The sequence below is a fragment of the Bos mutus genome, chromosome 20, assembly GCF_027580195.1.
Source record: "Bos mutus isolate GX-2022 chromosome 20, NWIPB_WYAK_1.1, whole genome shotgun sequence".
In the NCBI taxonomy this organism is placed as follows: domain Eukaryota; kingdom Metazoa; phylum Chordata; class Mammalia; order Artiodactyla; family Bovidae; genus Bos; species Bos mutus.
This window is the reverse complement of record NC_091636.1, coordinates 41946365-41962952: the sequence shown is the minus strand read 5'-3', so window position 1 is coordinate 41962952 and position 16588 is coordinate 41946365. Positions and strand designations below refer to the sequence as shown.

At 41.4% G+C, this 16588-nt stretch overlaps 1 protein-coding gene across 4 annotated transcripts in view; it reads right to left on the bottom strand.

The window, feature by feature from the left end:
* DROSHA (drosha ribonuclease III) overlaps window positions 1–16588 on the bottom strand; it is a 122887-nt gene that overhangs the window by 32039 nt on the left and 74260 nt on the right. For all 4 annotated transcript variants that reach the window (XM_070357685.1, XM_070357687.1, XM_070357684.1 and 1 more), the window contains 4 exons: window positions 15966–16104; window positions 15560–15620; window positions 4589–4648; window positions 3199–3298 (listed from right to left, as the gene is read on the bottom strand). In XM_070357685.1, coding sequence (XP_070213786.1) covers window positions 3199–3298; window positions 4589–4648; window positions 15560–15620; window positions 15966–16104 — 360 coding nt within the window. The remainder of the gene's footprint in view (window positions 1–3198; window positions 3299–4588; window positions 4649–15559; window positions 15621–15965; window positions 16105–16588) is intronic.

Genomic DNA, 16588 nt, shown 5'->3' with positions numbered 1-16588 from the left:
CAGAAAAAGCACTAGCCTAAGTTTGGAATAAGACTCTTACAAGGCCATGCCTTTGAGTTTACCCAATATGTCTAGAGATACAAACTCAACCCAAAGTTAACCTCTTGGATTCCAAAGTTACATGGTACTGATGGTCTTTGTACTGTATGAAAAATCAAGAGATTTTTACGTGGTGGAGTAGATGGGGACTCTCAGAAGACTTAAAAATGCCTTATTTCTCTAAATCTTTTTTTTCATATTTAATAAGGATTTGGATTTGGGGAGCCATATATTTTTGTACTTGTGTCCCTTTGTGAGGTTTCCACACTCATCCTTCTGAAGGCTGAGTAAGAATCTGAGCAATGGGTTGGAACTACCTTAAGGGCTCTGGGAATATTGTTTGTAATGAATTATATTTTCTTTTTCTATTTGGCCTCAGACAAGTTTAGAGACAGATTTATGGTGCAATTCTGGAAATTGTATAGGACTGATGAACATATCTGGGTACAATAACTTTACCTCTGGCTTTATTTTACTATCTTACCCATATTTTCTCTTTGTTTTGACTTCAGTCCCTACTTATTTCTTTTCCTATTGTATCATAAAGGACAAATCAAGTCCTTTTAGAACTAGACACAGTATAAATGGTTTTTACAAAACTCTTGAGATTGAATAAATGGAAATCATAATTTGTTCCATAAAAGGAAAAGGACATAAACATTGCATAAGCACACAATAAATCAGTTTCTATTACCATATAATTCAATTCAATAAATACCTACTAAGCAATAACATGCCACATAATATGGAACAAGTCACAAGTCAATGAACAACCTAGGACAACATGAATCTCATCAGCTCTCAGACAAAAGAGACTCAGATATTGTGTCTTGGTATGTACGTTAAAAATAACCATATTCATTTACATTGAAAAAGAGACAATAAAATAAAAACAGGGCATATATGCTATCAGTATTTTGGATTGGTAGGAATTCATGAGTATATTATAAACTCAAATGAGAGTTTTGACTACCACAAATACAAGAGAAGAAAGCACCTTTTTTCAAAAACTGATCCCCAAGTACAAGAGTTTATGCTAGAATATGTAAATTTTACTTGTTTCACAACTTCACTGGGAAAATCCAATTGCTTGCTATCTCTGGAGCCCTGCTTTGAGAGTAGAATGCAAGCCATTTTTATATTATAAACAACTATTCTGGAATGTTATGAATTTTCTAACTTCTCATAATCCCGGCTCCATATCCTTATTTTTTCATGAAGGCATTAGTGGAAATTTTAAAAAGGAGAGTGATGTTCCACTGTGCATGTGTTAAAACGTTCACTGTCTGGAGTGCTGACCTAGAGCTTTTATTACCTTCTCAGAGTCAGAACTCTTCTTCCATCAAGTCTCTCCTCTCACATGGTTAAGAACCACTGCTCTAGAGAGAAGGGCAAGGTTTACCACTGCCTTCTGCCGGAGCAGATGGGTGTTGAGCACTATGGGTACGTCAGGGTTTGGGGTGGAGGAGGATTACACAGACATCCCTGAAGGGAAGAAATGGCCAGTGGCCACCCCCATTGTAACTCATGGCTCTATACACCACCCACTGTGCTGTATTTTCATTTTCATTTCCCACATTTTGAAAATATCCTCCCTACAATTGTTTGAAAAATAATCATGCAATTCCATTATACCTGAAACTCTAAAGAAAACAATGGCAGGGAGAGGTGGGGGAGAGTGTGCCGACAATCTACTTATTAAAGGTATTTCCAACAGACATTCACGTGAGCTATCAGGAAGCATCTTGACAATTAAGTCAACTAAACACTGAAGCACTCGTGGAATTTCATTCATTGTGAGCCTAAAAACCAAGTTGGTTTTTCCTGAAGGCATCACTATTTATATTCTCAAATGCCACTGAAGCTGGGTCAAAGCCTACCACCACAGTTACGATGAGGATGTTATATAAAATACAGCAGTACACTCTTGCTAACACAAAAACCATGGGATAAAATTAACCGCATATTAAATGTAATTAATGCCTTGGCAAGATCAAATTAAGAAGTCAGTTGCAAAACTAGAATGGGTTTTATCTAGTCTTTTCTACCATATTCCAACATTTATATCAAAAATGAAGAAAAAAATAGAAATTACTTAAAAATCAAGGAAAACTCACAAAAGCTTTTACAACAGATCACTAATGTTCGGGAATTTAATAGCCACCATTGCCCCTATTACTGAATAAACCCACAGGCCTATAAAATGTAATTGATTGATAAATGTAATTTATAAGTGGCAGCAGCAATAAAAACAACTAACTCCTCCTAATTTATTCATATGTTTATGTAATTACTATGAACAAGCATTGCACCAAGCACTTCATAAACGAATCACTAAAACTCAAATGGTAATCTCCCTAAATTCTCACAACCACCCTATGTGGTAGATGCTAACAGATCTCCATTCTACAGATGAGAAAGCTATGGCTTGGCAAAGAGAATATCAATTTGTCCATGGTCCCCCTGCTGGTATCCTGAATTCCCAAACAAGTGCCAGGGTCCTATCCGTTAGGATTTATGATAACAAGACACTGCAGAGAGACAGGAAGATCAAATGAGACAACACAAGCAACATGCCTACCACGAATCTAAATCAAGGAAAGGTTCTGTCAGTCAGTCGGCAAAGTCAATGTGGCTGGCTAAACAGCCTAAAACCAAAATCTTAATTAATAGGACTTGTGATCTGGGGGGATTCTCAAAGATCTGTAAAGTATCCCCCATGAATACAAATGGCCTGGAGTATTCTATTCAAAGCTATAATTCTGTCTGTTAAAATAAATTAAAAACAAATGTAATTCAGAAATATTACACAGAGGGAAAATATGAAATCTTTCATTTCTTTTGCTCTGTTCTCATGCTCCTTTTCCCCAAATGTTTAACTCTGTTCATGCACGTCTGTCAATTTTTTCCTCTTCTGTGACCGAGACACCTCACTGCGGAGTTCATTAGCTGCTGGTGAAACTCACTAAGGTAACAGGATTGATAAGGCTGAGTCCTTAAAACCCAAACAGACAAATAAACAAAAAATCCTTCCTCGTCAATAAAATATTAAACCCTTAATATACCCTAAAGAGTTACTGATTCAAATGCAAAGTTATGCACGGACTGAAGAAGAGAATGTAGACTTCACTGCAAATAAAGTGCAAACACTTGACGTACCTTTGCTAGCATGGCAAGGTGCTGGTTCTGAACGATGGCAGTCCGATAGGTTGCTAATCCCCCCTCTTCCAGACTGGGAAACAGATAGTACAAATGGACACTGCCAAAAAAAAACCACACGGATAAGTATGTATCACAATATTCTGTATGTGGTTCTGAGTCTAAAACAACAGCCCTGACACATATCTGCGCAGTGCATACCGGCTGGGTTGAACTAAACTGAAAGGTCTCTGAAGGGTTAAACAGTAAACACAGTATATCTGAACGTGCTAAAACCCAAACACCATCCACTCATCTGTTCACACTGACTTCTTTAAAAAGAGCTCTCTGAAATACGATGACAATGAAGACCTGAACAATCATTCATCCTGCTGAGAGCAATCCTATCTAACACTTGAAAAGTGAGCCTGGAGACAGAGAGCTTTGCTTGGGTTGGGTTATAAGGGCCCCTGAGGAGAGCTCTGAGCAGGGCAGCCAGGTGGCACATTTGTCACAAGTACAGATGGGGACAGGAACAGAACCAGGAGTGGCAAACAGAGACCGGACTACTGATCAGGGAAGTCCGGGAATTAGGAAGAAGGCTGACGGAAAACCAGGCCGGACCACAAGGGTAACTGCGCTCTCCTAATTCTCAAACTAGTTTCGAAGACCCACTGTTGATTGGGGCAGCTAAGCTAGTTTGGCCCTATTGTGTCCAGTGAGAACACGCTGAGAAAAATGTTCTTTTGCCTCACTTTGTCCTTCGTGGGAAAAGAAATGATTGAAAGAGAATAAAAATAGCTTGAGACAGTTCCAAGAGCAACATGTGTCATCTCCCTTTAAGAGAAATTTTATGAGTATTGAGAAACCAAAATGTACTTTCCTACCTCTACCTCCAAACTAAGGACCCAAAAACACTTCTGGAGAGAAAACACACAAACATACAGACACACATACACTAGACACACCCAAAAAATCTGGTTATTAAAATCCTCGTAAGCTTTCCTTCCCTTGAGTTCAGAAAGAGTGAGAAAGGGATCAAAGACAAATCCCAGAAAATGAAATGACATTTTAAAATATCATCCCTTTCTTTACAAATTGAATATAAGCTCTGAAGCATCTAGACCAAGACAAGCTGATCTCTCGTGCTGTAGCAACTTGAACATAAACTTGACAGGACAGAGACGCTAGCCTTTCATCTTGTAATCCTGCTCATTACGGCATCAGGGAGTGCAAGTTATCAGGGCAAGAGCCACAGACACGGAGCTTTTAAGCTCTGCAGAAGAGACCAAAACCACTGTGTTTCAAGGCTTTATTGGGCTAATTACAAAGAAGGTAATGTATTAAGTAAAGGTAATGTATTAAGCCTGTAAAATGCAATTATTGGGGAACAGCAGAAAAGCCTACTTACCTGGTCAGAAATTCAACGACAGCATCACCCAGGAACTCCAACCGTTCGTTGTGATTAATCCTACAGGAGAATTAAAAACTTCTCTTGAAATAGCCCACATTTACATTTCCTCCCTCTCCTCTCAAAGGAAAGGATGCTGAGGGTTAGCTCCTTTAGTAATCAAAGCACCCTAACGAACTCCTCATAATCAAGGGCTCTGATGGCCATCCTGCCAGGGGGTGCCTAGGAGGGAAGGGAGGAGGGAGCACTGCCTCCTACCATGGGGTTCAGGCTTCCTACCCTGGTGCCTCCGTCCCCTGGGAATCAGACTTAAGGCAATGAGACATCAGCCTAACAACTGTGAATCTTTCTACACTGCTATCAGGTGGACGAGAGAAGGGAGAATGCATTCTTAGAGTAAGAACAGTGGAAAATCAGCACTGGCACCATGTTCTAGCTTCCCAAGGTCCAAACTCTGAATTTGACCTCATGTCTAAAGTCTCTTAAAATGGGCCTAACCTACCTTTTCAGTCTGCTATCCTCTTCCACCAATGCCCTGGGGCCTTTTCCAAAACTGCCTGGTCCTCTCTGAAAAGTGCACGTGTGCATGCTAAGTTGCTTCAGTTGTGCCCGACTCTTTGCAACCCTATGGACTGTAGCCTGCCAGGCCCCTCTGTCCATGGGAGTCTCCAGGCAAGAATACTGGAGTGGATTGCTGTGTCCTCCTCCAGGGAATCTTCCCGACCCAGGGATGAATTAGCATCTCTTAGGTCTCCTGCATTGGCAGGTGGGTTCTCTACCACTGCTATCCTTTCCCACCAATGCACTGGATCCTTTTCCAGCATGCCTGGTCCTCTCTGAAGAGGGCATCCCCTACAATACTCAGTGCCTCTGTGCAGGCCAAGCTCTGTGCTGCCCTGGAGTTTTCAGGTCTCCCCTGTACAGCAAGATTCCCTGAAAACTGACTCATCCCTCGAGGTCTAGCAGAATGTGAGCTCCACACGAATGCCCACCTGAGTCCCTTATCAAAATAAGTACACTCCCTCGGTGCAGAGACTGTATTTTATTTATATCTCAATTATTTTGAGGAAGGTGCATCTTACAAGCTGAGTTTCTCATGTTGGAGAACGAGGCTGAAACGGGCAGGAAGGTGGCTCATGGAAGCCTCCTTCCACCTGCGAGTCTCTCAGTGCAAGCAGGTCACCATCTCTCTGCTTAGCAGAGATGTGACCTGATCTAACTGAGGCTTTTAAAGGCCACTCTGGCTGCCTTTAGCAGAGACTGAGCGCAGGAAAGACAAGTACTAGGGCGGATACTGCTGTGGTCCTGATGTGACATGATGGAGGTGCAGGCTGAAGAGGTAACAGAGGAGGGGCAGAGATGCCGTCAGATTTGGGAGACATTTGAAAGATGGAGCAGAAAAGAGGTGCTGATAGTTGGGACTAGGAAGCTAACCACAAGAAAAGGATGACGGGCAGTGCCAGACTCTGGCTCACATGGCTGGGTGGAAAGTGCTGCCATTTACTGCAATGGGAAGACCAAGAGGGGAACAGGTTTGGGAAGAAGCAAGAGTTGCCTTGTAGATATGCTGACTTTGAAATGTGCATAAAATATCCAAATGGAGAGATCCAGCAAAATGCTAGATATATTAACCTATTGTTCACAGGTAAGAACAAAGTTAGTAATAAATCTACGTGTGTGTCTCTTAGTCATTTCCAACTCTTTGTGACCCCACGGACTGTAGCCTGCCAGGATCCTCTGTCCATGAAATTCTCCAGGCAAGAACACTACAGCAGTTGTCTATACATAGACAGGATTTCAGATGCTGAAACTGGATGGCACTAGTGAGGCAGAGAATGCAGCTAAGCAAGGGGTCCCAGGACTGAGCCTAGGAAAGGGTCACGGCTGTGGCCCAGCAGAAGGGAAGCCAGCACAGGGGAACTGGCAAAGTGGTGGGAGGAAGAAGAGGTCAGTGTTATCCTGTAGCCAAAGAGAAGAGAATGTTTCAGTAAAGAAACAGACTCAGCAAGATGAGAAGAGAGCATTGACTCATACCAGGGAGATGGCTGAAGCCACGGAAGGGCAAGCTCTGTGAAGTGGTGGAGACAAGCCAGACTGTGACCCGAGTAGGCTGGGAACTTGAGTGTTGTCTGAAGCCATGCAAAAGAAGATCCTAAAATAAGTTACTGCCTGAGAGACGATAGGAACTAAGAAGGAATAAATTTTTAAAAAAGAGAGAAATTAACATTATCCTATTCTTTCCCACAAGCCAGTAAAATAAACATGCATTTTCTGTGGTAAAGACTATCATCTTCCCAACAGTTCAAAATACAATACAGGAAAATCTAGTTAAGGTGGAAACCAAGAAACCCTGGCCAGAGTCCAGAGTGAAGAAGAACCATACTTTGGACTGTTTAATGCTTAACTGAAGAATAACAAGACAACCAGTCAAAGAATAATAACTGCTTTGAGTCATATACTATTTTGAATTAAGTCATATTGGTATAAATTTTATTTAATTTCATTTGTAAACTTTCAGGGAGACAGGAACTACATCGAGAATTTTAATAACCTTGAAGGTAGACCATTATTCAGTGTGTTAAAATACAAGGTCACAGTGCTAAACAAGTTTATTCAATAGTAAGTCTGCCATCCATTAAATAATTTGTCCCCTATCCAGCATATGTTTTTTTGTATCCTCACTGTGACTAAACTCTGGCAGTAGGCCACAAATGAAAATGGGGGTTAAATACCACTTTAGTTTAGTATTATATCGGACACTTCCTAACCCAGTGGTTTATCTGGAAAAATGGACAGAGTGAGTTGCTGGTCCTTGCTGTCTACAGGCAAGTCTTTTGTTCCTTCTTCCGTTGTTTATACTTCCTTTAATCACCCCTGTTTAAATACTAGCAAGCTCCAAGATGAGATGTTTACAGAGCAGTAAACATTCCATTTGCTTTTGAGAACTGAATCAACAGAGGCATTATGAAATTTAGATTAACTGTAGCAGTTAGATAGCACATTTGGTCTGTGGAAATCAAAACACTTCATAAAACAGAACAGTCTCCCTGTAATAGTAATTACTGTAAGGTGTCATCTACTCCATAGAAAACCATCTTGGGATGGGCCAAGTCCAAGGGTCACTGCTAGAGGGAGGGGACGAATGACATTTTCTTACCTTTGCATTCCAAGCCTCAAGGGGCAACTGGTAGGGCAGAGCTAGAATGGGCCTTGCAGGTCGACGGAAAGTTCCACCCAGCCCAGGAATTCCTTCTGTCCATTATATCTATTTGTGGCTCAGCTGGTCAAGAATCTGCCTGCAGTGCGGGAGTCCTGGGTTCCTGGGTAGGTAAGATCCCCTGGAGAAGGGAAAGGCTACCCACTCCAGTATTCTGGCCTGCAGAATCCCATGGACTGTATAGACCATGGGGTCGCAAAGAGTCGGACACAACAGAGAGTCGAACATGACTGAGCGATTTTCATACTATGGTAATTATTAAAAAAATATTATAATAGAGACTACAGGCATACCTCATTTGGGGCTTCTCTGATAGCTCAGTTGGTAAAAAATCCACCTGCAATGCAGGAAATCCCAGTTTGATTCCTGGGTCGGGAAGATCCGCTGGAGAAGGGAAAGGCTACAAAATCCGGTATTCTGGCCTGGAGAATTCCATGGTCTGTACAGTCCACGGGGTTGCAAAGAGTCGGACATGACTGAGTGACTTTCACTATTACATCTAACTGAACACTTGGGGAGAAGCCTTACTAGATCTCAGATCCAACTGGACCCATGGATCCAAGATTAAGCATCTACTCATATATAGTCAATGCACTGTTACTGGTTTTAATGATAAATACTAAATGTATAACTGATTGGAGAAGAAAATGGCAACCCACTCCAGTATTCTTGCCTGGAGAATCCCATGGACAGAAATAGTCAGGCAGCTATAGTCCAAAGGGCTGCAAGGAGTAGAACACGACTGAAGCAACTTAGCATGATTGAAAGGGTACTCTGCAACTACCATTTCCTTAAATAGGCCTTAATAAACAGTCTAAACGTGTTTCTCCACTGATCCCATAGATCCTCACACATTATGTCCAGCAATGACTCTACCAAGCAAAACAAAACACAACAAAGGAAAGCTGCTTGAGTTTCCTACTTTTCCATTACAGTCTCCTGGCCCCTCATTCCCAAAGGTCCTACTGATAACATGGATCCCCTGAATGAGACCGAATGCCTAATCCCTCAGAGACCTTCGATGTGGTAACATTTTGCTGTGATTTGTATTACTTAAATATAACTACACACCTGAGATTTATGTGGTTCAACAGTGACACTTCAAAAAATGACAGGTTAACTTGTAACCATAAAAGTTAATTATTCTGTAGTTTTGATAGGCAGGCAGATTTTTATCTATCAATTTTAAGTCTTTGTGTCTTTTGTAAATGCTGCTGCTGCTGCTGCTGCTGCTGCTGCGTCGATTCAGTCGTGTCCAACTCTGTGCGACCCCATAGACGGCAGCCCACCAGGCTCCCCCGTCCCTAGGATTCTCCAGGCAAGAACACTGGAGTGGGGTGCCATTTCCTTCTCCAATGCATGAAAGTAAAAAGTGAAAGTGAAGTCGCTCAGTCGTGTCTGACTCTTAGCGACCCCATGAACTGCAGCCTACCAGGCTCCTCCGTCCATGGGATTTTCCAGGCAACAGTACTTTGTAAATGCTGCTGCTGCTAAGTCACATCAGTCGTGTCCGACTCTATGCGACCCCATAGACAGCAGCCCACGAGGCTCCCGTCCCTGGGATTCTCCAGGCAACAATACTGGAGTGGGTTGCCATTTTCTTCTCCAGTGCATGAAAGTGAAAAGTGAAAGTGAAGTCGCTCAGTTGAGTCCAATTCTTGCGACCCCATGGACTGTAGCCTACCAGGCTCCTCTGTCCATGGGATTTCCCAGGCAAGAGTACTGGAGTGAGCTGATCCCAAATCAGATTACGAGATTCACCAGCCGTTAAACTTTTGAAGGCTCTGACCATGACCTTTCCTAATGCTCCCATTTCCCTGTTTCTAGTCAACAAGTAAAAAACCTGGAATAAAAGTAATATCATGAATTGCCTTCTTTCCTTTAAGACTTATTTACTGAGCCCCTGCTTTTTGAAAGGCACTAATTAGAAAAGAAAAAGAATTTGAAAGAAAGAAAAGAGAGAGTAGGATCAAAGACCTTCCAAATGCTCACAGTATTAAAAAAAAAAAAAAAAAACAACTATGACACAAAATATTAATAATACCTGGGAGAACTGAAACTTGCACCAGAAAAGAAATGCTGGCAGAATGTGAGCACAGCTACAATGACTGCCAGCCTTCAGGGAAGGGAGAGGGTATGCTCGAGTGCACAGGAAGCAGTTCAGTCTTACTGGTGTGCAGAAGGCCACGGGGAAGACAGCAATGTGCCTGGAAGAGTGGCCTGGGTCACCAGGTGCTGGGATTGTCAGGTGAGGAGGTTCAGACGAATTCAGCAGGTGACATGATATCACAAAAAGCCTTCAAGCAGTTTACAGCTACAAACTAGAATGGAGGCTCTAGAAATAGCAAGATGATGCCTGGAGAGGCCGTCTGGAGGGAGACCCAGCAGAACGCGGCACTAACTGCATGGCAGGATGGGCAGGGGTGGGAGGAGTGGCTTTCGGTAGGGCTGGGAAGAACTCCACCCAGCTCCCCAACCTGCCCTGTTCCTCCATCTGCAGCGCCAGACACGGATGCCCAAACAACCTACTAGCCTACTGGCTGTCTTGTTCCTTTCTCAAGTCTAAAGTCCTGAGCAGGCTTGCTTGGGAGGAAATATACCCACTGATGCTTGAAACTGCATAGTGTTCATTTCAAACATGTACAAATACTTTCAAGGAGCAGACTACCACATCCCACTTTATAACAGCAAACTAAGAAACAAACAGGGAAGAGGGCACGTTGTTTCAAGTGAATTCAATTATTCAAGCACATGGTATATAACTGACCCATAACCCCTGAACCACCACCAGAGCTCTCCTTGGCCCCACAGTAGTCTGGTATGGCTGTTGTGTTTTTGACCCTCACTGAAGCTCATAGCAGAGTCTTCCTTATATTATGCATGTTTATGGAACTCTTACCCCACCCCAGGTGGTCACACCTCCTGGTGAGCGGGGGCTATGTCTTACTTGCCTTTGAAAGAAGTGAAAACGTCAGTTGCACAGTTGTGTCCAACTCTTTGCGACCCCATGGACTGTAGCACGCTAGACTCCTCTGTCCATGGAATTCTCTAGGCAAGAATACTGAAGTGGGTTGCCATTCCCGTTTCTGGGGGATCTTCCTGGCCCAGGGATCAAACCCAGGTCTCCTGCATTGCAGGCAGATTCTTTACCATCTAAGCCATGATCACTAAGGGTATGGTCGTGCTGAGGAGGTTGGTAGGTGGCAGGCAGAGAAGAAGAACGAAGGCTTCCCTGACCAGGAACTGAACCCGGGCCCAGCAGTGATGGCGGCAAATCCTAACCGAAATACCTGTGAACTGCCTCAAACTCAAAAGGCACTGGACAAATGTCTGTTGGATTAAATCTGTCTGTGTTTCTTCAGTACAGCTCCCAGGGCCGTGCACAGGGGGATACTACACAGTCATAGCCAAGCAGCCGCCGGACTGGCTGCCGAGGCAAGGAGGCTCTTTCTGAATAGAAAGCTGGGGTCAATTCTGCATCAGCAAAAAGATCAGACAGAAGGCAGGAGACTCTCAGCACAAGAGCCACAAAGGCCAGAACAGAAGTCAAAGGACAAGAGAGAGTATGTCTATTCTCTATCAGTGGCATCATTTTCAAAATGTAAATTCAGGAAGAACACAGTCTCTCAGCCATCATTCCCTTTGCCAGGGTAAGAAAACATAAACCACGAGGTTTAAACAGTGCTATCAAAAAGACATAATTTATATGCCAACAGCTGTGGGTGGCGTGGATGAGACAAAGATCACTTAAACCTGTGCTTTCATCACTGAAAAAGAATGGGTCGGTGGCATGTGTAGCCCTGCTGAAGGGGGCTGCAGGGGACCCAGGGTTCTACTTATTAAAATACAGAACTGGCCATCTGAAGACTTCACAGTATAGCAGGGTATAGGGAAACCAGGACCACGCTATCCCTGAGGGTGTGATTAAGGCTCCTCTAATTAGACAGTTCTTTTCTGATCTTCGACTCGCACGGAACACAGTAGTGAGACGTGTGATCACCTTCAAACTGGAATTTTAAAGTTTCAGCCTGCCTTTCTTTTTACCTCTTGATTGAAGAGGAAGAGACGGTTTGGTTCATGATAACCTCAAAAGAGAGCACCCTCAAGGCAAGCCTATTTGAAAAGAAAAGAGATACATGAAGAAAAAGGTAGGGGAGGAAGCTATGCCAGCTCGACTGGGCATGCACCTGGCTGAAGAGGCCATTACCAGCTGCAGCAGTGTGTCACGTCTAACCCTGCTCTCCCCACCTTTCATCCATCTAAGTCTGCTTCCTAAGAGGGACAGGCCTGACTGTTCAACTTTTCAGTGCCCCGGGTTAAAAAGCAAGCCTCTCTCAGTCTCCTGTACTGCCTTTCAAAATAGAACCTGCTGTGCTTCACACACAAAGATAAGCCTCCTGAGAGCAATATTAGAGCCTCAGCAGCCATCAGGCATTTGTTTCCATTCCATTTTCCAGGATGTTAATGAGTTTATTTGGACCCTGCCTACTTCCTTCCCAGATTCTTCAGGGGCTCAAGGCCACACAAAAGTGAAAATATTAATGTATGAAGGTAGCTTTTAAAATCAAGAGGTAAGATAGGGGAAGTTAACACATAAAGCTTTCCAACTCATTATATGAGGCCAGTATTATCCTAATAATGAAATCAGACAAAAACATCAAAGGAAAGGAAAACTACAGGCCCGAAATCCTCGGCACGATACCAGCAGACTAAATTCTACCTAAACACACCGTATAAGGACTATACACCATGACCAAGTGTAATGTATCCCAGGAAGGCAAGGTTGGTTTAACACCCCCAAATCAATTAATATAACACACAATGTGAATAAAATAAAATTTAAAAAGCATGGTTATCTTAATAGATGCAGAAAAAGCATTTGACAAAATTCAACACACCCTCACGACAAAAATATTACGCAAAGTAGGAACAGAAGGGAACTTCCTCAATATGATAAAAGGCACCTATGAAAAACCCATACAAAATGGTAAAAGAATGTTTTCCTTTTAAGATTAAGAAGAAGGCAAGGAGCCTCTCTCACTACTTCTACAGGATATTGTACTAGAGACGCTAGCTAGGGCAACCAGGTTAAGAAAATGAGATAAAAGGCATCCAGTCTGAAAAGGATGGATGTGAGAGTTGGCTGGATGGATGTGAAAAGGATGTGAGAAGGATGGATGTGAGACCATAAAGAAAGCTGAGTGCCAAAGAATTGATGCTTTTGAACTGTGGTGCTGGAGAAGACTCTTGAGACTCCCTTGGACTGCAAGGAGATCAAACCAGTCAATTCTAAAGGAAATCAGTCCTGAATATTCATTGGAAGGACTGATGCTGAAGCTACAACACTTTGGCCACCGGATGCGAAGAACTGACTCACTGGAAAAGACTCTGATGCTGGGAAAGATTGAAAGCAGAAGGAGAAGGGGACAACAGAGGATGAGATGGTTGGATAGTGTCACTGACTCAATGGACATGAGTTTGAACAAGGTTTGGGAGTTAGTGATGGACAGGGAAGCCTGATGTACTGTGGTCCATGGGGTTGCAAAGAGTCGGACATGACTGAGCGACTGAACTGAACTGAACTGAGTCTGAAAAGGAAAAAGTAAAATTATCTCTATTTACAGGTGAAATGATCATCTACATAGAAAATCTTAAAGTGAAGTGAAAGTCACCCAGTCGTTCTGACTCTTTGTGACCCCACGGACTGTACAGTCCATGGAGTTCTCCAGGCCAAAATACTGGAGTGGGCAGCCTTTCCCTTCTCCAGGGGATTTTCCCAACCCAGGGATCAAACCCGTCTCTTGCATTGCAGACAGATTCTTTACCAACTGAGCTATCAGGGAATCCCAGAAAATCTTAAGGAATCAACTAAAAAACTATTGGAGCTAACAAATGAGCTCAACAAGGTTGCAAGATACAAGATCAAAATAAAAAATCAACTGCATTCCTATATGCTTGCAATGAACAATCTCAAAATAAAAATTATAAAAATAATTTCATTTAGAATAGCACTGTAAAGAATAAAATACTTAAGAATAAATTCAACAAAAGACATACAAAATGTGTACTCTGGAACCTAAAAAACATTACTAAGAAATTAAACACATGTTCAGGGAACAGAAGTATTAAGCAGGAGACTTAATACTAAGATGGTAATCATTCACAAATTCACCCACAGATTAACCACAATCCCTATCAAAATTCCAGCTAGCTTCTTTGCAAAAGTTTAGCTAATTAAAAAATTCATGTGGAAAGGTAATAGGCCTAGAATAGCCAAAACAATCTTAAAAAAAAAAAGAAAGCTAGAAAAGGGACCTTGCATTTCTAGGCTGCAAAACTTATTACAAAGCTACAGTAATCAAGACAAACTGGTACTGGCTTAAGGTCAGGCATACAGATCAATGGAATGAACTAAGAAGCAAAAATACACCCTCATATATACCATCAATTGATTTTCAACGAGGGTGATTTCAACCAAGGTGATTTAGTGGGGAAAGATTAGCCTTTTCAAGAATGGTGGTGCTAGGATAAGTGGATATCCACAAGCCAAAGAAAGCAGCTAGACCTCTATGTCATACCAGTTCTAACTGAAACAGACCAAAGATCTAAATGTGAGAGAAAAAGCCATAAAGCTCTTAGAAGAAACAGATGTAAATCTCTGTGACTTTAGATTAGGCAATGGTTTCTTAGACATGTCACCAAAAGCAAAAGGAACCAAAGTAACACAATTTATCTATTATTTAGAATTAATCAAAACTTCTGTGCTTCATTAAAACAGTAAAAAGATGATCCACAGAATGAGAAAAATTTTTTTTACAAATCATGTATCTGATAAGGGATTTGTATCTGGAATACATTAAAAAAATGATTGTAACTCAATAACAAAAAGTAACTTGATTAAAAAATAGAAAAAGGATCTAAATAGATATTTCTCCAGTGGAGATATATGAATGGCCCAAAAGCACATGAAGAGATGCTCAACATCATTAGTTACCAGAGAAATACAACAAAACCACAATGAGATAATATTTCATATCCACTAGGAAGCCCAGGTTCAAAAAGGCAGATAATAACAAGGGCTGGGAAAGATGCAAAGAAACCAGAACCTTTAAATACTGCTACTAGGAATATAAAATGGTACAGACTCTTTGGAAACAGTCTGGCAGTTCCTTAAGGGAAAGGTGAAACAGAGTTACTATATCATCCAGAAATTCAACTTCAGTTATATACCCAAGAAAAATCAAACATGTCCATACAAAAACCTGCACACAAATATTCATAGCAACATCATGCAAAATAACCAAAAAGGAAAAAGAACAAATGACCATCAATCTGATGACCAGATAAACAAAACGTGGCCTACCTATACCATGGAATATTATTTGGCAATAAAAAGAAATGAAGAACTAATATGTACTACAACATGGATAACCCTTCTAAGCATTACATAAAGTAAAATAAACCAGTCACAAAAGACCACATATTGTATGATACCATTTATACAAAATGTTCAGAATAGGCAAATTCATAAAAATTAAAAGAAGATTGCTGGTTGCCTAGGGCTGGGCAACCTGAGGGAAATATGGAGTATGGGGTTTCCTTTGGGCATGACGAAAATGCTCTAAAATTAGACAGTGATCACAGGTACACCATTTTGTGAAGATACCACTGAATTGTATGCACTTTAAATGGATGAATTGTATGGTATGTGAATTCTATCTCAACAAAACTAATATAAAAAAAATCTACTTTACCTTGAGGGAGTTGGGTCATCTTGGCCAAGGCGTGACATAATATTTATTAAGGTGTTAATTCCTATTTTTTAAAAACAATCAAAAGTCAATATTGTTAGAAGCATTCTAGAACCATCATATGACATCCAGAAAGAAAATTATTTATCTCACTCCAATCTGACTTGCATGTGGACAAGTTTGATCAACTTAGTTACTTTAAACACTATTTGATAGGAGAAATTAAGTCTTCTCAAAAATGCATTCACTCTTATTATAACGCTGTGCTCAAAGTAAATGTCATTACATATGAGTCAAGAAGCAGTAAACACTGACAGAATGAAACAGTTACCAGGGAACCATTCCTGGTGGGGATTTAATTTACAACAGGGGGCAGAGAACAAAATAGGAGACTGCAATCCAAACGGACCTTTTTTCCGCATGTGCATGTGATGAACTTTTCTATCTCCATATTTGGGCTGCCGAATTCCACAGTTAGACAAAGAATTCCTGGCATGATCAGGATTCATTCCAAAATTTAAGTGATGACTTGGGTGGGTCATGGCCAGCTAAAATTCCAAAGACATAAGTTCAGTTTTAAAAACTCAGCATTAAAAAAATTTAATAAAAACCAAACAAAAAAAAGCATAGAAGCACCATCACAAATGAAACAGGAAAGAGACTTGTTTATCCAATTAAATTTTAAGCCCCAAACTTTCCATTTTCTCCAGTGTCAAATTTCCAGAGCTTTGGTCCAAGCCCTCTTCTGCAAACAAACCTAAAAATCCACATCTTTCAGAGAAGAATTAGAATACACAGCACCTGGAAAGAAGAGTCACAAAAGAGGAAAAGATGAAAGAAGAGGTTTGGGTTTGACAGGCAAATCTGGAAGCTTTGGTCTATTTCTTTAGGGACAGTCTAAAAAAAAAGTAAGAAAAGGGGTTTGAAAGTGGCAATCAAAGTAGAGTAATGGAGAACACTATGTTTTAGACATCCTCATCCTCTCCAGAATAGAGATTCTCCATATTCCACTTGTAACCTGCAAGATGAATT